Source organism: Lasiosphaeria miniovina (genome assembly GCF_030549165.1).
Source record: "Lasiosphaeria miniovina strain SMH2392-1A chromosome Unknown B0T26scaffold_5, whole genome shotgun sequence".
Classification (NCBI taxonomy): domain Eukaryota; kingdom Fungi; phylum Ascomycota; class Sordariomycetes; order Sordariales; family Lasiosphaeriaceae; genus Lasiosphaeria; species Lasiosphaeria miniovina.
Window position 1 is genome coordinate 4432640 of NW_026848224.1, and position 19217 is coordinate 4451856.

At 55.8% G+C, this 19217-nt stretch overlaps 6 protein-coding genes across 6 annotated transcripts; 3 read left to right on the forward strand and 3 right to left on the reverse strand.

The window, feature by feature from the left end:
* Window positions 1-119: 119 nt before the first annotated feature.
* On the forward strand, window positions 120-534 carry B0T26DRAFT_753814 (uncharacterized protein; the record flags this gene model as incomplete). The annotated part of the gene is made up of 3 exons (XM_060445755.1): window positions 120-168; window positions 241-338; window positions 400-534. 3 exons carry the CDS (start codon window positions 120-122, stop codon window positions 532-534), a joined length of 282 nt encoding a protein of 93 aa, XP_060295049.1.
* A 2338-nt stretch (window positions 535-2872) lies between these two features.
* On the forward strand, window positions 2873-4042 carry B0T26DRAFT_678026 (uncharacterized protein; the record flags this gene model as incomplete). The annotated part of the gene is made up of 1 exon (XM_060440173.1): window positions 2873-4042. The coding sequence occupies one exon, from the start codon at window positions 2873-2875 to the stop codon at window positions 4040-4042; it is 1170 nt and encodes a 389-aa protein (XP_060295050.1).
* A 2646-nt stretch (window positions 4043-6688) lies between these two features.
* B0T26DRAFT_753817 (uncharacterized protein) lies at window positions 6689-8403 on the reverse strand (the record flags this gene model as incomplete). Its single annotated transcript, XM_060445756.1, has 3 exons — window positions 6689-6963; window positions 7027-7876; window positions 7939-8403. 3 exons carry the CDS (start codon window positions 8401-8403, stop codon window positions 6689-6691), a joined length of 1590 nt encoding a protein of 529 aa, XP_060295051.1.
* Window positions 8404-13949: 5546 nt separating this feature from the next.
* B0T26DRAFT_873795 (uncharacterized protein) lies at window positions 13950-14651 on the forward strand (the record flags this gene model as incomplete). The annotated part of the gene is made up of 2 exons (XM_060448015.1): window positions 13950-14089; window positions 14145-14651. The coding sequence occupies 2 exons, from the start codon at window positions 13950-13952 to the stop codon at window positions 14254-14256; spliced, it is 252 nt and encodes an 83-aa protein (XP_060295052.1). The 3' UTR covers window positions 14257-14651.
* A 790-nt stretch (window positions 14652-15441) lies between these two features.
* B0T26DRAFT_369838 (uncharacterized protein) lies at window positions 15442-16131 on the reverse strand. Its single transcript, XM_060434661.1, has one exon. It carries the CDS (start codon window positions 15967-15969, stop codon window positions 15604-15606), a length of 366 nt encoding a protein of 121 aa, XP_060295053.1. The 5' UTR covers window positions 15970-16131; the 3' UTR covers window positions 15442-15603.
* A 1022-nt stretch (window positions 16132-17153) lies between these two features.
* On the reverse strand, window positions 17154-17758 carry B0T26DRAFT_678028 (uncharacterized protein; the record flags this gene model as incomplete). Its single annotated transcript, XM_060440174.1, has 2 exons — window positions 17154-17619; window positions 17694-17758. The coding sequence occupies 2 exons, from the start codon at window positions 17756-17758 to the stop codon at window positions 17154-17156; spliced, it is 531 nt and encodes a 176-aa protein (XP_060295054.1).
* Between the last annotated feature and the right edge of the window lie 1459 nt (window positions 17759-19217).

The following is a 19217-nucleotide window of genomic DNA, read 5'->3' on the forward strand; positions in this document are numbered from 1 at the left end:
CCAACTCGTTGCCTGTGGCCTCTTCTGGTCTCCCTGGTCTAGAATGGTTTCATATAACGGCGTTTGTCACTGCTAGACAGGATCAAACATCTCAGCCAAGACCATTATAAAAAACAACAATGAAGTTAACGGCTCTGCTTCTGGCCGCGGCCAGTGCTCGCGCACATTGTAACTCCCTGACTTTCTACGCTCCCAAAGCGAGCAACGAGCCGCCCTGACCCAACCACTTACATCTATTAGACACCTTCCCCAAGAGCATCGTCGGCGCGTGGACATCAGCCGAGTGGGAGACGAACCGCATGACGGAGAACCACTTCTCGCACGGGCCCGTGACCGACGTCAGCTCGGCGGCGCCCAGCTGTATATTGCCTGCGCGCAGATCAACGTGACGGGCGGCAGCGGTACGCTGAACGCGGGAGCCTCGTGTCGTTCCCTAGCGCGTATGTTGCTACAGACCCCGGCATCTTGTTCCAGCTGTACTGGCCCACGCCGACGAGTTATGTCAACCCTGGGCCGGCGCCGGTCAAGTGTTGAGTGCTAGGCTGGTGGTGGACGTGGGGATTTGCAGCTTGCTGGTGTGGGGGGAAAGAATGTTAGATTCTGCCTGTATTATGGCACATTACTGCCTTGTTTTGACTTTATTTCGATGGCATAGTAAATTTAGTTTGTTCCAACTCGAAATGCTTTTTTCGGAATTTGATCCCGGTATTATGACCTACTAGTCTCATTTTGACCTATTAGTCTCATTTGGAGAGTAACTCCGTCGTCCTAGAGTTGTGCTATTTTGGCATATGAAGGAGATCCTGATATGACAGAGATAAGAAGACGGGACCGACGAATTCCACCGTGGCTGTGCTGGATCATGTGAAGTTTCAAATGCTCTGCATTTCAAGTCGGAACCCGCACAATGGCCCATGCACAGCGTACGATTCAGAGTGCAGACGGTCCTGGCAGCAACCAGCCGCTCATCCGAGGAACTTGGAAGGTATTACCTGAGGCAGGCAGCACCCGCGCCCATCAGAGGAACTTGGAAGGTACTACCTGAGGCAGGCAGCACCCGCGCCCATCAGAGGAACTTGGAAGATCCTACCTGAGGCAGGCAGCACCCGCGCCCATCAGAGGAACTTGGAAGGTCCCACCTGAGGCAGGCAACACCCGCGCCCATTAGCCAGCTGCCACCCCAAATCCAATCTTGCGGGATTTTCTCTTCGTCTCGTGTTTCTGCAAGTTCGCTGTTCTTGTTTAATTGGGCAATGGATGCTCCTCAACGCCCCCTGCCTGAAGGCGACAATGGGCCCGACGAGGACAGCCTCCGAATTCCCGACGGCCCAGGGTTCAATTTGCCCGATACGTCGACGGCAAGTTCGTGCTCTTCAAGGACCGCACGGGACTGCTCGAGTATCTAGCTATATCGCACTGCTGGGGCGAGGTCGAGTAGCTACGTATTCTCGGAATCGACAACGAAGTCAAGGCATCGAGGGCGAAAGCGAAATTTATTGAGCTCAAACTACCAGGGCTGGTTGGAGGCCTCTCTGGATGGATCCTGGACTGTCAACCAGAGGGACCAGGCCGAGGTTATTGCAACCGTCCAGTCAATACCTCGGATTTTCAGAGACGCCGTGAGACGCCGTGAGACGCCGTGAGACGTCGTGAGACGCTGTGAGAACGATGGCATCCACAAATGCTGCGAAGAAGCTGCGTCCGGTGTCGTTGATTTCCACTCTATTTTAGGTTGTCTCGCGTATCACTTTCGCGAACATGCCAACTATTTTATGGAGGAGGCATATCTACAGCGTGTTTGAGCCCTGCAGGAGTGTCTCCTGTCTCATGCAATGCAGTTCATAGCCATCAGCGACGGTAAGCATACCCCTATCGATTCATCGAAGGAAGGACTCCGGTTGCCGTACTGACAGCAAGCAGATGAGCCGCAAAACTTTGTTGAGACCCCAGAGAGGCTCTTTGATCCGTATCGGCATTTTGCCAGCGGAGATAGGGCCGTCTAATCCTTGCGTTATGTCGCTGAGGGAGCGATAGCTACTCATAGTAAAGCTGAGGAAAGCGATGCGGCCCTTGGGGCTGAACTGAGATTTCAAACAAGGGCAGCAAAGCTGACGAGATGCTAGGCTTCCGCAAGTCCATCATAGTGGATCGGGACGCCTTAGTCATGTTCAGGAAGACCTGCGAGACATGAGGTCGTGTAGAATAATAGCCAATGAGTGATACCCTCAAATGCCTTGCTGCTCTCCCCGTCTTACCCCCGGATGTGGCTGCGACCTAATTAGTGTAACGTGCTCGGCTGTTCGCTGACCACCCACAACGCGGGACGCAGCAACGTGAAGCACCCTCCCACATTCCTCTCTCCTGCGGGTGGCTGAAGTCTAGACCGGTCGTTGACACGGTGCATCCCCATAGGGCTGGCCGAAAAAGCCGGTGAGCAGAAAGTGTGTCTCGAAAGGGTAAAACGGCGGAGCTTGCGTTCAGCCTTTGGTCTTCACCGACCCAATCGCTGCCAAGTGCACCCAATGGTCTGGGCGCCTCTCGGCCGGAGGCGCTCTTAGCTCGCAGTCGCACCAACGCACTTTCCAACTGTGGCGAGCTGAACGGCAGCTTTGACCCGTCGCCCCCCTCCCTCTCTGTCCGAGACACAGCCTTCCTCGGACACAAATGCGGAGCATTTGCTGTCAAGCATCGTTACTCTAAACCCCATGCTCTCCTCTCCTCTGGACTCCCTCATCTCGAAGAATCCTAATTCTTCCCCTGATCGGCTTTCCTCGCAACGCAGATCCCGACCAACCTGGGAATTTCTCCAACAGAAATACGTCAATCATCTTGCGATTCCCGCCGGTACCTACCACCTACCCCGCCGCCCATCATGCCCATCCCGCGATATGGAGTCTGGAAAGGCACCGCGACAAAATGGGACGGTCGCCAGAAGCCCGGACACGGCCACATCACCTTCACCGATGGTAAGAGCTCAGGGTTGGATGCGGCGGTCAACATCCAGTCCGAGTCGCAGGATAAGCGCCTCGTGTACTGGCTGCTGCGCGACTTTGACCAGACACACCCGGTGGCGCAGAAGCTGGCGACGCTCGACCCCGGCTTCTACGCACAGCAGGGCCCCAACAGCCTTGGCCTCGACTTTTTGCGCGGCAACTTCCTCGACGTACACAAGGGCATCCTGGTGTCGAACCAGTCGCAGGCCGAGAAGCTGCAGGCCGAGCGGTCGCACGGCAGCGAAGCCTCGCGCGAGGAAGGGGCGGCGGCTGCCGCCACTACGGGCGGGCCGCACGACATCCTCGGGTACCTGAACCCGATCCTCAACCGGGCCGTGGCCGAGGGCGCCGACATGTACATCTACGGGCAAAAGTACCCGGCCAGCAGCAAGCTGCAGGGCATCCACGACATCCACATGAATCAGGGCAACGCGGGCCAGTGGAAGGGCGACAACGGCACGTACCAGGACGGCGGCATCATCGTCGCCTTCTCGGACCACTGGGAGGGCATCTTTCTAGCGTTTGCCGTGCAGACATACCAGACCGACGACGGCGGCCAGCCCATCGGTCAGACATTTGCGCAGCTGCTGTCGGGGCAGACAGACCCGGGGACTGAGACGCCCCCGGCACCTCCAGCCGGCGACGACGACGACGACGACGACGGCACCAGACCCCAGCCGCCGTCGCGCCCGCTCACCGTGTCGATCCAGGCGGCGCTCGTCAACCCCGTCGGGCCCGACGAGGCGGCCGCGGCGCACGGGCAGGGCGAGACCGTGTACCTGCTCAACCGCGGCGACCAGCCGGTGGCACTCGAGGGCTGGACCATCGCCAACGGCGCCGGGCAGGCGCAGACGCTGCGCGCCGTGCAGGTGCCCGCGCACAGCAAGCGGGCCATCGCCGTGCCGGCCGTGCCGCTCAGCAACAAGGGCGGCTCCATCACGCTGCGCGACGCCCACGGCAAGCTGGTGCATGCGGTCAGCTACTCTAAGGAGCAGGCTAGGAAGGAGGGCGTGCTCGTCTACTTTGAGCAGCAGGGCGTGAGGGGCTGAGGGTCTATTTGTTTTGTTGTTGTTGGCGAGCGATGAAAGGGGGCTTATGCGGCTGCCCGGGGGGGGGGGCAGCAAACGATGAGGGTTTCTTGAGATGCGTGTTTGATGTTCTGACTGCGCAGTTTGATGTTCTGACTGCGTAGGTTAGTTGGTATTGCGGCCAAGTGAATCACAATCGGTTTCGATAGCTCCAAGAGGCGAACTTTCTGTTGATACGAGATTCCGTGTTTCTGATTTCTGTTGTCAAGGAGTTGTATAATACTCGGTATCGGATGTCAAGTCCATTTCAAGATCCAGGGGCAGAGATGCTCGACGGAATGCTTGGCTCACATCCTCACTGGAGGCGAGCGGAAAGCCAATGAGCGGAACAAAAGAGGGTGCCAAACTGGCAGATCCTCCCCGCAATGCCAAATCCGTTTTTAGCTTTGCTCAGCCACCACCCCGGCCCGTCTCCCCCCACCCCCCAGCAGATCCACCTAAAAAGCTTGCAGGCCACAGGTGCCACCTTTGGGGCCCTCTATCCGCAGAAGCTTGGCGAACGGCAGGAACAACACAGCAGCTCCCTTCCCTGGAACAGTGGAAGAGGCCATTTGATTGGCGGTGTTTTCGAGCCTGCTGTGGGGATCTTTGGCCTCCATCCTCCCTCCTCCCTCCATTTACTTTCTCGCCCATCCTTCTGCAGAGTTTGATTTAAACACGCATTGCTACTGTCAACAGCGGGATCGCTCTCTCGACGACCTGAGGCTCGAATATCGACATTTGCCTCCACCGAACAAGCTCAGCGAGCTAAGTCCTCTGCGGCGACTGCAGGCATGGCGTCCAGGCTGCCGGTCTGCTACCAGCACCATCATTCACGATTGCAACAGACATGGGACTGTTGGTCCGCTAGCCGGGGCGCAGTCGGTGCGATCTCACTCAACGGCAGACCGGCTCGAGCGGGCGCCTAACACATTTGGTTAGCCGACCTTGGCGCTCCACGTGCAACGAAACACGCACCATCCTGTCGCCCGCGTCAAGAGGCACAGCACCCCCTGGAGCGGTCCCCCCAACGGGAACGGATGCCTTCGGCAGGCCCATTACCTTACCTACTGCCCCCTGTCCAGGCCGTTTCTCATTCCGAAGCCGAAATCCCAAAATCTCGAGATGGCACAACCGATGCTGAGCTTCCGCCCACCGCCTAGCGCCCGACATGGCTACACCGCCGTGTTGTTGTTGCCTTTGCCGCCTGGTTTGCGGTCATGCTATTAATCATCGAGATTCTCGTTGCAACATGCCACACCTTCACAGGCCTCAGTGCTCCCGAACACGGTCTCTACTATCTGTGGACATTTGGGCCAACTGCCGGCAAGTCAAGACAGCTGCTACTCTGCACCTGACCACGTGCGGCCCCATCTAACCATCATTTCTGCTGCTCCCAGTCTCCACCGTCACTGCGGCATTATAGAGCCGCGCCAACTTCCAGGTCATGCGTTCCATGCCGTAGGTTCAACTCAGACAGGGACCGTCTTTCCGAGACAAAACCGTTGCCCTCGACTACGACTCCCGCCTAGCACTCGCCGTCATTGTTGCTTCCATTCGCAACCGCCACTACCTCGTTACCGTAACCACAACCGTGAACCTGATCCTACGAGTCCTTGTTCTCCTGGCCTCTGGCCTCCTCTACTTGCAGACCGCTACATTTGTCGTGGACGACGTGCCTTTTGCGGTTCAAAATCGCTTCACCGGCGACGTTGCCCGCCCCCCTGACAACACCAGGGGAGCGTACCAGATATTTGATCGGATCTTAAGTTGTCAACTCGGCCATAAAAGCTGTTGCTGGCGGCATCTGATCAGACCGCGAGTGCACCCCTGCAACTGTCACCGGGACTGCCGATCAGCGAGCGTTCATCACCAACAGCAGTTTGATTGGTTTGGGGCCTGGTGCCAACTATGAGAAGCACACCTCGCCTTGGTCTAGCGTTTTCTAGCCCCATAAGTCAAGAGGAGGGTCCGCTTCGGACCTGAAACGGGTTCGATACAGCGAGCTTTCCGATGAGACATCTCGGTTTGCAGAGAACGGCTGTGGCATTGACAAAAGCCGCGCCTATCCCCGTGACGTTCAAAAAGGCGTGCTCGTACATGATGATGGGGCCAGTGGCCCCCGAGCAATTGTTTAAGGGATCAGCAAGACCAGAATACATGTCCAACTGGTAGAAGCCCGTCAGAGAACCCCGAGCGTCCACCTTTGTTCGCAAAGGCAGATCGATTGGGGCATTCCAGTATTCGGACTTGATTGTGAAGTGGCGAAACAAGGAAATGAAGATGATGAGCCTTGTTCAAGTGTTGTGTGAACCAATATCGAGACCAACGGAATTGCCCTGCCAAAATAGACCAGAGTGGCGGCTTAATGATCCAACACAAACATGGACAATTCTTCCAACTGCAGCTCTGATTTTTGCCGATACTAAAACTCTTGCATTAGGTGTTATGTGAAACATCTCTTTACAAATCCGAACTTGATTAAATCACAGACCCCGTCTAGTTCCCGTCTAGCAGTTACGCCTCGACATGCCCAATCCATAATGCCGTGTAAACCCGTGGTATAATCTTTGCAATCTATAATTACCCGTATATCCAGAACAAAGAAAAAAGTGCACCTCTGGTGCCTCACCCGGGACGCCCCAGCTCGACGCTCCTCGGGTTCCTCGGCAGCGGCGACGGCGTTAGCGGCGACGGCACAGGATCCATGGCTAGGTGCGTCGCGGCCTTCAAGTCAGCAGCTCCGCTACCGTCGCCGCCGCCACTGCTATGAACAAAGGACGACGAGCCGGCCTTTTCGGGGTCGGGCTTTGCCACCAGCTCGACGTCGCCGGCGGCGTCCTGGCGGAACAGCACGACGTAGTCCTTGGGCAGGCGGGTCTCGAAGACGGTTTCCATCGATGCTGTGGCCCGGGCCAGTGTCAGTCTCAATGTCGAGGGGTTGAACGGTATGTGGGGCAACGTACACTTCCCGATGAAGAGGTGGAAAAAGGTCAGCGCGGGCGGCAGCCACGTGAAGACGGCCAGGTACTGGCCGAAGCCCCAGTTGACGAGGCTGCGGGTGAAGGCGTCGCCGTACGTGTCCTTCATCAGGCGCCACGTGTGGAAGAAGTAGACGCCGTAGATGACGAGGCCGATAAACCCGAATACGGGCGTGACGGACTCGCCCAGGTGCCAGAAGGCGAGGCGCGCGCGGGTGCGCCGGCGCTCGCGGGCACTGGCGTCTGGGGAGGAGTCCTTGGGCTTGCAGCGGTCGCGCACGAACGGGTGGTGGATGGCGATGCCGAGCAGGGCCAGGCACCACGAGCCAAAGGCCACGGGGATGAAGTTGAAGCCCTTCATGTCGAAGGGGTCGCCGCTGAGGGCGCCGACGCGGCCGGTGCCGGTGCCGCAGGCCAGCTCGGCCGGGCTGGCGTGGCGGTTGGCGACGGTCGAGTGCGTGGCGAAGAGAACGATGGTCAGGATGGCGAGCAGCAGCACCGACAAGGTGGCATGCGGGCGAAGGCGATTGTGTGCCCAGTACGTGGCGGCCAGCATTATGGCGGCGGTGCTGCAGAACATGGACAGGGCGTCGGCCATGAGCGCGTCGAAGCGCGAGTCGGCCTGGCGGTAGCGGAACGCGTACGTCGACACGAGTACCGCGATGGCGAAGACAAAGACGGCGTTGAACAGCTCGTCGACGGTGCCGATGCAGGCTGCCCGGAAGCTGAACCGTTCCTTCTTGGACCGTCGCTTGACGGCCGAGACGAGCGGGCCGAGCGCCATGAGCGAAAAGGCCGAGGCGAGGAAGAGGAGCGTCGTGACCGCGACGAGCATCTGTCACGGCAAGAATCGTTAGTCACTCACTCTTCACGGAACAACCGAGAGCCGACACTCACCCCGATGCCGACAATATCGGGATTCCCGACGGCAATGTAGCCAGACCGGCAGAAGGTGCCGCCGCACATGTTGACGACGGCGGTGAGAAAGCCGCGGGCGTTGTCGCCGTCGCGCGACGTCGTGTTGGTCCACCACTCGGCGACGTCGCCGACGCTCGAGGCGTTGAGGGGGTAGGGGAAGACCTGGGCGGCGAAGCGCTCGAGGTCGAGCAGGCCGACGTCGAGGCGGGCCGGGTCGGCGCCGACGCCGAGGTTCATGCCGCGGTCGTGTTTCTCGGAGATCTGGAGCAAGGTCAGGTTCGACAGCGGCAGGATGCTCGATGCAGCTGCGCAGCCAGCGCCGTCTCGCGTGACATTGTTGCCTAGCCTCACCAGCACGTCGGTCAGGTAGCTGATGCGCAGCTCGGCCAGGCTCGTCACGTTGAAAGGGTTCTCCTGCGTCAGGTCCGCCGCCTGGTGAGCCATGCTTGCTCCTTGCTCCTCTCTTGTCCAAACGAAAGGAAAAGAAAGGAAAAAGGAGGCACAGAGGGTTCCGTCGCGTCACGGTTCGTGCGGTGACAGACAAAAGGACGGGTGCGCAGGGGGTGGGGGGGTTGCATACATTTTTATGCAGCTCTTGTTTGGACTTTTGCCTTTGCCTTTGGGGGGCTGCGGCTGGTGGCGGCCAGCAGTGTTGGGTTGGCAAGGTTGGATTTGGGGAAAGGATACAGGCGGCCAGCAGTGTTAGGTTGGCAAGGTTGGATTTGGGGAAAGGATGGCAGCGGCCATGCCCGGGGCCAGCTGCTCGCTTGGCAGGAAGCTGAGTCCCCAATTGTGGCCAACCACAGCCCCTGTCCTAGCGAGCAGGGCTGAGCTTCCCGCCCGTGCTCGGCAAGCTAGACCGCAAAGGGTGACCGGCATAGGTCAAAAGGACAATTTAAGACTCGCTAATGCAAGCCCCCATCCCCTGAAAGTCTAAGCCCCTCAGGCCTCGTCCGTGACCCTGCTGCGGCACCAGCGAGAGATCAGGCTCAAATGAAGATAGATCTAGCAGCGACTGATAAAAGACCAAGTCTTTGTTTCAAAACGAGAAAAGGAAATGGAAAGTCCATTGTTTTGTAGGCTCGGAATCGTGCCTTCTCCTTGTTTAAATGACGAATGTTTGACCTCGGATATCCCCTGAATACAACATTCCAAATCGAACACACACTGGCTCCTTCTTGAATTTTAATGAGGAAAAGATATTAGCAACCTCGAAACCCGCGTGTCATGTGCCCTCCCCCACGCTTCCCACGAGATGAATGACGAAATTTCATCTCTGCCTACCACCCAAAGTGTTTCCTCCTCCTCCTCCTCCACTCAGTTGGTCGTACTTTCTTCTGCAACGGCGCAAAGAATCTTCGAAGCAGGTGACGATTGAACTTTGTTGTTCCTAAGATCAGTGTAGCAAACGGTGACGTTTGGAGACGCGTGATCGTGCCGAAAACAGTTTCGTAACCGGCCTCGGTGCCAGTTCGGCCGGCTACCAAATCTGGGACAGACGTTGCAGAGCGGGTGGTGGTGAGGATCTGGATGGGTTTGTCGAGACGATGAGCCACGAATGGTTGTGCAAGATTGTCAGATTCAGTTCCAACCTTAGTATACCAACCGCCAAGCGCGCTGTTGCCTGATCCTGATACCCGGGATCCGTAACATAATCGAGAACACTGGAGCAGTAATCAGATTCTACGCACGCGAGGAGGGATAGGAATGTAACTCGAAGCCTAGCTGTGGTTTGTAGTTATCCGATTAGCAATAATACCACTCGGAGCTTTTATGACAATCGCTTGATATCTCCCTATATTATCCCGGTGAGAAGACAGAGTTAGCCAGCAGTCTTTGAGTCGTAGATGGACGAGAATCGAGATTTGTGGCCAAGGAAACGATAAGAGGGTATACTTGGGTGAAGAAAAGGAATTTCCGCTCCACAATTCTCGCCGTGACAGGCTCGTTCGCCACAAGTGTGAGAAATCAACTCTATTAATCGCAAGGCCCTCGAGGGAGTCCTCGTCGCCGTGTCGGAATAAGAGTGGCGATGGAGTTGGAGAGCCGAAGGGCGTGATGACGCTTGTGTTTCCAGAACCGCCTCCCCGACGCGCCATCGCTTTAGAAAGTAGGAGCGTTACGCCAGTGTTCTGTTCATAGCCCCGCCAGCTTTCCTGATGAGCGAAGGATCTCGTGGTTCCGAGATTGGCGGAAAAGATGCCCAGGAACTAGAATATACATTAGTTAATCGTGTGTAGCGCAGGTGGTGGGGACGTCAACAGGCTGGTGAGGAGCTTAGCGGAGTATTCGTGTAGATAATCCCTCAAGGAAAAAGACGTCTTGTTTGGTGCTCTCGCTAGCGACTGTTAGTCGGCGATGGCGTCAAAATTCCTTTCGGTAGCTGGTCAGCCGGTGTACTCTTAGCGATGGTGGATGGTGTCCTGCCCCTGAGAAGTCAGCCGACTGTCGTGTTATTTGAAACGAGGGATTTCTGCGGAACTTGTCCACCCCAAATGGTTGGTTTGGTCGTGAAGCAGCAGAAATTCAGTTGTGAACAGCTAAAGAGTCGGCTCGCAAATCCTAGGCGGGAGCCTTGGGGGCGGGGAGGGGAGGGGGGGGGGGGGGGTAGTTTGGATGGATAGGCAATCTCTCGCCCTGTGCCCCGTGGAAATCCTCTCCGGGCGTCTGCAAGGCTGGTGGTTTCACTGCAGGGATAGTAGTTATCTACTTGGTAGACACTGCAGGGACAGTAGTTGTCTACTTGGTAGACAAATTTGGGGTTTATAAATATCGAAAGGTTAGAGAATGTCGACCCATGTCGACCCTTGGGGATTCCGCCGCGGGTGGCAGTCGTTGGGGGGGCCAAAATGAGAGGAATTTCATATGTGCTTTTTCAACGAGGACCTGTGGGACCAACTGACGGACCCAGGATTCTCCTCGCGTGTGCCATCAACGTAAAGTGTTCGAGATCGAAACCATTTCCGGCGGAGGCGGGAGCATTGAGACTGCAAGGGCGTTTGGCAGTAAAGACAACAAACGACAGAAGATAATCGCCGTGGCGATCCAGGACCTTGTTGCCCGTTCCAGCATTCCGCATACGGAGTACGAGACCTTTACTACATATAATCATGTTTCTATCCTTTATCGCCTAATCTCTAAGGATATGTGAAATCAATGAGCACGTGTGAAGGCCGAACCAAAATGGGGCTGTTGTAGAAGACCAAGTTCTCCGCCCTTATCCAAGCCTCTGTCCAAGCCTCCAAGGAATGAGGAAGCACTTCAGTAGAGATATTCCCGCACAAATTGCTTTCTGCGTACCGAGTTGTTACGAGCTCCACTTCTATGGTTCCCGCTGTCTCTGATTGTCGTGGCATTTACTTACGCTGCCAGTCGCGAGTGTACGTTGCCGCGGCAGATTCTGCAAGAGAAAACCCGCGGTGACGCGAGCACGCGCACTCGGCCGCTTGTGCTGGGGGTGGGCTCACAAATGGAAGTAGGTGCACGGAACCAAAGCTTACAAGGTCCCGGTACGATGATCACGCGTTGTGACCCTCATTTTGAATAATTTGCTGGTCGATCTCGTCCGCGATCCTGAGAAGCGGACTGTCGCGGGCAGTCGCAACTCCAAGCGCCGTGACGCGTCCATGGCACCGAGTGACATTCTTTGATGCTTCCCCAGGCACATTGAGCCTGAATAGTAAACTGCCATTACTCGTTTAAACGCCCGTGAATTCCTACGGGTGAATCAAGTTTGGAGCGAAAACGCCCTCATCACCATGGCGCGGTGGCACCGGGCGCGACATTCGCGACGTTGGTTCCCAAGCTGCCCAGCAATAACAGCTCGGCAGCCTCAACAGCACGGCAACCTCAACCCCACGGCAGCCTGTCCGTGTCGCTACCCCCGCAGGCAGGGCAATTGAGGGCAGCCACAAGAACCTACGCGTTGGTGATGATACGAGAAGCTCAGATAGCACGAGCCGGGTACAGACACGCGAGAACCAGTGCGAGTGAGGCACACGGGAAACACTAGATCGTCGTGGACGCGGGCGACGGGCGCGAACAGACAGCAGACTAGACATGGCAAAGCAATCATGAGAATTTCTCCTCCATGTCACCACCCGCAGGCGATGATCACAGTGAAAAAAAAGGTGGTTTGGCTGTGCCGAAAAATTCGTCGTCCCGAAGAACAACAGTGTGTTCCGAAGAACAAGTGCTCAAAGAGCTAGACCGAAGTCTAGTTGGGGAATCAAAAAATATGCCGATCTTGCCCTCCGAACAGGAAAGAGATGCCTTCCACTACTCCGGAATGCAATGCAGAGTGACAGACACCGGACTAAGGGAATCTTGATCTCCCTAGTCCCCGACGACCCGAAGGTCCTAGCTAGGGAAAAAAAAGAAAAGAGAAGCAGAAGATGGGAGGGGAAGGCTGTTTAAATAGGTATTGTAGTTGGTCTGTGCACGGCTACAAAAATCACAGGCTCCACTCTCTCTGCTATTGTGGGTCTTCTGTCGAGGTCGCCAGGTGCCAGGCAGCTCCTGTCGACGCAGTACAGGCAGAGAAGGCCGTGGGATGTGGCTGGGGCGGCTGTCCCAGGCCTCGGGCGCCCCAGGACGCGACCCTGTGAGCCACACCGCCCTCGCCTGCCATTGTCTGTCCTCGCCTGCCCTCACCTGTCCTCGCCTGCCCTTGCCTGTCCTCGCCTACCTCGCCTGTCCTCGCCTGCCTCGCCTGCCCTCGCCTGCCTCGCCTGCCCTCGCCTGCCTCGCCTGCCCTCGCCTGCCTCGCCTGCCCTCGCCTGCCCTCGCCTGCCTCGCCTGCCCTCGCCTGCCTCGCCTGCCCTCGCCTGCCTCGCCTGCCCTCACCTGCCCACAGGCGCACACACTCTCTATCTCACCGCCACCTTCTTTCCTTCTTCTTGACGCCGAGAGACGTGGTAGGCATTGTCCTGGGTACAGAACAGCATTTCAGTCTCCTACCTCCCTCCCTCTCACTGTTGACAACAGAGCAGCGACCAAATCACGAACGGAGCGAGCTGTGAGTGATTGTGACGCGGCACCTTCCAGAAACGAAGCCATCACCACGGCGGCCATCCAGACCCCTGGCCCGACCACGACCTTGTTCACCAGCTAGGCTGGCACATTCGACAACTCATCCTCTTCACCTCGCCGCTCACCGCCTTCCTCGACCTAATCCTCCTCCACCTCGTCGCCCTGGCGAAATCACCCTGATCTTTTACCCCGCTGCCTACCCTCGAGTGCCCCAGGGCTGACACTCGACTCGATTACAGCCTGGTACTATGAGACGAATCTGGCGAGGCGAAATTTCTCTTTTCGTTCGTAGCCCTGAGCTACGGTGAGCTAGGATGAGCTGTGGCTGGTTTGCCCTGAGCTTCCCCTGATTCCTCCTCGAGCTAGCCCAAATTCTGGCAAGCTGGGAAGCACAGCCCAAATTCAGGACACATCTCTCCAGAATATTCCTATAAGTAGAGGTAGATTATACAATAGATTATACAAGTATCAGTAACGAGTCTAGGGACACAGGAGTTTAGTGTTATTATTGAGTGGATTTGGGCAAATAAGAACTCGGGTTGTTTGTGACACAAGTCTTTAGCCTCATTAGTTTGGTGTCCGGCCTGGACGACTTTATTGTGAGGAGCTCATAGGTGAGAACCTTCAGGCCGGTATCGGCACTTTTCCATGCGGGGAAGGATACATAAGGATACATAAATCTTTAACCCCTCCAAGCTCTCACAAGGTGCCTCCTTTATCTTTGTAGTGGGTGTATTTTGCCTCCTTGACGTCCTCGAGACTAATACCACAGGCACGCCTGCCATTATGGCGTCAACTCAATGCGAGTTTTGCGAGAGACTATCACTGGAGCGTGTACTGAGAGTTCGCGAAGACCTCAAGCACGAATCAAGGGTAATCAGATGCCAAGATTATCCCCATCAGCCTTCGCTTGACGCTCTGAGACAGCCCGCAAGAAGTAGTTGCGGCTCGAGGCCCAGATGCCCGCCATCATCTGTTCGACGGTGCTGCCGTGGCTCGTCGACGTGCTCCCGTCGCCGCTGTTCAAGCGCCTGCTGCCCTCGCACTGGGTTTTGGGAAGATCATGGGGTGAACCATCCAATGCCCGCCTTTCCTGGACGTAATATGTGACTTGCGGCTGACGGTGTTGTTTCTTGCTGCTAGCTGATTCGCAGGTTTGACTTTGTCGTCGTCGATCCCACGCGGCCGTGGTACTGGAGAAACGTGGGCATTTTTTCGCAGAGAGACTATTGGGTGCGGGCGGACGGGCGGATCCTGGCGCAGTGAGGAGCGTGTATGAGTTTTGGTATTGTATAGGGTCAAGGAGTAGTGACTCTTTTTCCTGTTACAAGCCGGTAGCAGCTATTACGGGTTCGGGGGCCATGGCAACAAGGAGTCTGCTTACAGCCTCGCCTCTTTAATCTAGTACGATCGTTTTTCCTTTCTCGGCCAAGGCATCTAATAATTACGGGCATGTTAGCATGCCTTTTCTTTACCTAGATGCTAATGGTTATTGCTTATTTTACAAGTTTCCTAGCTATTCGTGGAAATAACACTGAGGACCAGAACGGTGACCGGGCATCCGGAGCTCGTGGTCAGGACGGACGGAAAAGACCGGTCCACAGAGTAGCCCACGCTCCCCTTTCTTTTTTTTCTTTTTCTTTTTTTCTTTTTCTTTTTTTCTTTTTCTTTTTTCTTTTTCTTTTTTTCTTTTTCTTTTTTTCTTTTTCTTTTTTTCTTTTTCTTTTTTTCTTTTTCTTTTTTTCTTTTCCTTTTTTTCTTTTTAAATTTTTTTGTTTTTCCTTCCTTTTTCAACAGCCGGTCCCCCCACCCTCTGCCTGGGCCACCGCCATTGCACTGTACCCCCTACCCAGAACTGGGGTCATCGGGGGGCAGGCAGACCGGACCTCGCGGCGAGGACGGGAAGGACCGCCCTACTCATAGTTGAGAATTAATCCTGGGCCTCCGCCCCCCTTTTTATCATTCGCCGCCTTCTACCCTCTTGCCAGATCCTGAACTGATGGCTGGACCCGAGACTTATTGAAGAGTGGATGCTGGAGACGTGAGACTGCGGTTGAGCCTGAAGTGGTGACTGGGCTCGAGGTTTGATTGAATGGTGGACGCTGGAGACGTGAGACTGTGCTCGAGCCGTCGACAATTGAGGGATGCGACGAATAAGTTGAGAGTGTGCTTGCTCATTCTGGCGGGCAGTCTGGCTGGGCGACTGGGGCGTCTCACGTGCTGCGATGCGGTCTCCTTTGGCAGTGGGATTCAGCGTGTCTGTCATGGCCGTGTTGCTGAAGTTGTTCATAAGGATGTGGGTATCTTTTGTGGCATCTTTGGTCTGCTGCGTTGAGTCGGCTATCTGTCCGCTCTACTGCCGTCCTTGTGATTCTTTGATGTGTGTTTGGCGTTTTGGTAGCACTAGTTGAGGCTAGGTTGCATCCTTTGTCGCCTCTTGATGTTCAGTGCTGATGGCAAGTTCTTTTCTCGTGAAGCGACGGGTGATAACTTGATTTCCGGCAGTCGGTGAGAAGAGAGAGGCGCGCGCGGAGAGGATTTCAGAAAGAACGAAAAGGCGTCCAAGTCCTGATATGAGAAGCGAAATATCCCGTGGAAGTGTGTGCTACTGTCCTAACGAGGTTGCTGTGAGGTTGCTGTGAGGTTGTTGTGTGGTTGCTGTGAGGCTGCTCGGTCGGTGCCGGCTTGTCGATCCTGCCTAGCATGAGAAGGGGAGGGGATGGTCGCGAGCCGACAGACAACCACCGGTCGCCGACTAGCCGTTGATGTGCTTTCATTCTCTCGCGATACATAGGCCGCATCATGAAGAGAGGAAGGCGTGAGGCAGTGTGCAGAGGGGGGCGAGGCAGTGTGCAGAGGGGGGCGAGGCAGTGTGCAGAGGGGAGCGAGGCAGTACTCTAGCAGATGGCCCTGTTGTTGGAGAAGGCGTGTTTTGAGGGAAGGATTAGAATCCTGAGAGGTGGGGTGGTTGATTTTCATTCCCGGGGAAGAGGCATCTGCGCGGGCTACAGGGCTTCCTGCCCTAGGTATGCTGTCAGTTTCCGGTTTGTGGGAAGGAGAGAGGGGGAGGACATCCTCGCTACGCACCCGGATAGGCAGCCTGATTTGGGACTCCGCCCTGTTCGGTCACCTGATATGGCAACACCCGGGGAGGACGTGGTGCCTTGTGCTGGCTCCCAGAGGTTGCTGCAGTGCTATCGGACAGGCTCCACTCTGCTGCTGTCGGTTGGCAACGGCCAAGGGTCCTCGCCGTCCAAAATCGAAGTCACAAGCAAGTTCCATTTCATAGTCCCGTGAAACTGATTGTTTTACCTTGCCCGCAGCGTGACAGTTCCAACCTGAGCATCTTTTGGCGCGGAAACTGATGGCCCCTTTGCTCGGAGGAAGAGTGTCTAGTTACCTAAGCCACGACTGAGTATATACGAGAAGATGATGGTCTGGATTAGGGATCGCAAGGTAGAACTGCATCCCTCGTGTCAGGCCTTTGTGTTCTGTAGACTGGCCATACCTTTCTTGGTTCATCATGTCCACCGCTGACATCCTCGAATGCGCAATATACATGTCTCTATGGTCTCCAGGCCCCCATGTAACTCAGATTTAGCCACCAGAGGGATTGAAACTTGCGAATAACTCCGACCTAGATTTTACCCGACCTAGGTTTTACAGGGACCTCAGGCTTTCTATGGCCGAGGTGATTATTCACTGTGACCTCAGGGACAGCACAAAGAACGCAGCCAAACAGCTAGCATACACAATCCGAAACAGAATTGCGATGGACACGAATATTAAATTACCGGCCACAATGACCATCAAAGCGCCGCTATCTAAATATTCGTTTTTGACAGTCCGAACAGACGTCCTCTTTCTGACCCATGCGACAGGATCAAACAGCGTGCTTGCCCGGAGGAAGACACTGCGGACCTCCTCTTTTTGCGCTGCCATCCATCGAGCATATCGGAACCAGAATTCCTCGTAAAAGGCACACGTGACAAGGCATCTCTCGTATAGAAACACCGTTCTGGCCCACCAGGCTGCCAGCCCGACATCTAATGCACCCTCGTGCTCACATCCACCCCGAATCCCCACTCGCTGTGGCATGTGTTGGCCTCGAGGGCCAACGACCCGCAGCCCTCAAAGTCGCCGACGCCGACCATGTGCACCTTCTAAGTGCTCTTCTTGTTCTTGGCGGCGGCAGCCTTGCTGGTGGTGGTGGTGGTGGTGGTGGTGGTGTTGGTCGACACGGCGGCGGCCTGGACGGGCCCGAAAACGCCAAACACGGTCAGCCAGCGCAGGACGTTGAGGACGGCGCTGGCGCCGATGTTTCCAGCGACGTTGCCGTTCCAGGCGGCAGGGTTGAGGAAAAGGTCGAGGCCGACGGTGCGGTACACGGCATAGAGGTGGCCCCAGTCGGCGAAGGCGACGGCGACGAGGAAGCCGCGCGCCGTGGCCGGGTCGCGCGACCAGCAGCACACCCATGCCAGCAGCGCCAGCAGCAGCAGCACGTTGGCCATCTGCAGCGTCAGGCCCAGCGCCTGCGGCACGAACTGGCCCGCGTTCACAGCGTAGTTAGGCGCCTGGTCGGCGAAGTAGGTCGCCGGGTCGCGCATCGCTGTCACGTATGCGACGATGCTGTTAGTGAGCGTAGTTAGCAGGCTGCATTCCAAACCTCGGGTTCAGCAAGAATTCGAGGGTGAGATACTCACAGCAGGGCGGGCTCGATGATGCCAAACACGATGAGCGGGAACGTGGGGAGCGTGGAGCGGGCCATCGTGTCGCGCTGCTGCTGTCTTTGATTGTTTTGGCACGGGGATGGTGTATCGAGAGAGCGGCGAGTTCTCATGTGCTGGCGCAGAGATTCAGGTCGAGGCTGCCAAGGCTTATGCATCGGGAATTTTGCTGATGGCCGCGGAATTCGACGGAAACTTACAACCCCGGAACAAAATTGGGCCCAGATTGGCATAGCGCGGCACCCGAAAAGCCAACTGCGGGGGCACTTTGTAGTGGATACCCCTGTCCCTAATCTCGAGCACGCTGGCAGCGACATAAGCCAGCTGCACTCAACGACAATTTTGGAAGAACTCCTGATTTGGGTGAGCATATAGAGATATTTCTGGATAAACGATGGCTGGCTACCTCGCCATCATACATAATAATGTGAAATAGATGAAGCCCTGTGAAATCATCCCATCCTTCAAAGCATAACCTGTTGGTGTTGGGTTTGAAGTGGATTTGAGGCGCAGGGCGGCCAACCAGGACGCAGAGAGGCTCAAGAAGACTAAGCAGACGTCAAGTATTTACGGCAGAAGAACCAAAAAGGGAACAAGAAACTATAGAAGTAGATGACAAAGATGAAAGGAAGCACTATGAAAATAAGCAAGTGGTCAAAGATTTCGAACGCTAGAATAAATGAATATCAACAACAATCGAGAGTCGAGAAGAACCAAACAGTGTGCACATGCTATCGAACACGGAAGTTTTCACAAAAGCATCGGAGATCAACCAGTGGAAAAATACCAATAGACATAATTCTGTGGAGATCCAATGCGTCCTGAATTCTCAGGAGGGGTTTTAATCACCCGTTCAGACAGGTCGTGAATTAATGGAGACACAGCTACAATACGGGGTACTCGGCAGAAGGAAATGTAAATCAAGGGCATGGTGTGGATGTGGTCACGGTGATGCCTCCGAGTTATTGAACACAATAGAACCATGATCCATTTGACGGCGGCATGCAGATACAACATGGTGGCTAGGAATTCATCTAATCACCCAGCAACAATCTTGCAGTAACAAGCTTGTAGTAACAAGCTTGCAGCAACATGTCGAACGCTGCATAAAAAGACATCGATCGGGGTGATGATGGGATCGCGAACAAGGTCGAGGGCAGCGAGCCTGCAAACAAAGTCGGCCGGATCACCAATGACAGCAAGATGGAAGCATGAGTTGTAGGCATGCATGGAGGATGCCCCGCGGGCGTGTCATGGTTGCAAAAAGGGAGTGACCGCCACCTCGCCGTCGTCGTCACCGTCGAGGGGGGCACGACGATGGCGAGTGTGTGCCCAAAAGGCTGCTTAGTTAGACGTGGTGGCCAGGTACGGCGACAAGACATGGACCGAAAGGCGGCTGTGGGCTGGCAGAGAGAAGCATCGGGGAAAATAAAAATAAAAAGAAAGAAATGCCAAAAAAGAACGGGTGACCGTGAGGATCGAACTGGGCGCGTACAGACC

Bases quoted from the DNA above. Each gene is read 5' to 3' on its own strand.
- B0T26DRAFT_369838 (XM_060434661.1), bottom strand. From the start codon at position 15,969: ATGAAAATCAACCACCCCACCTCTCAGGATTCTAATCCTTCCCTCAAA.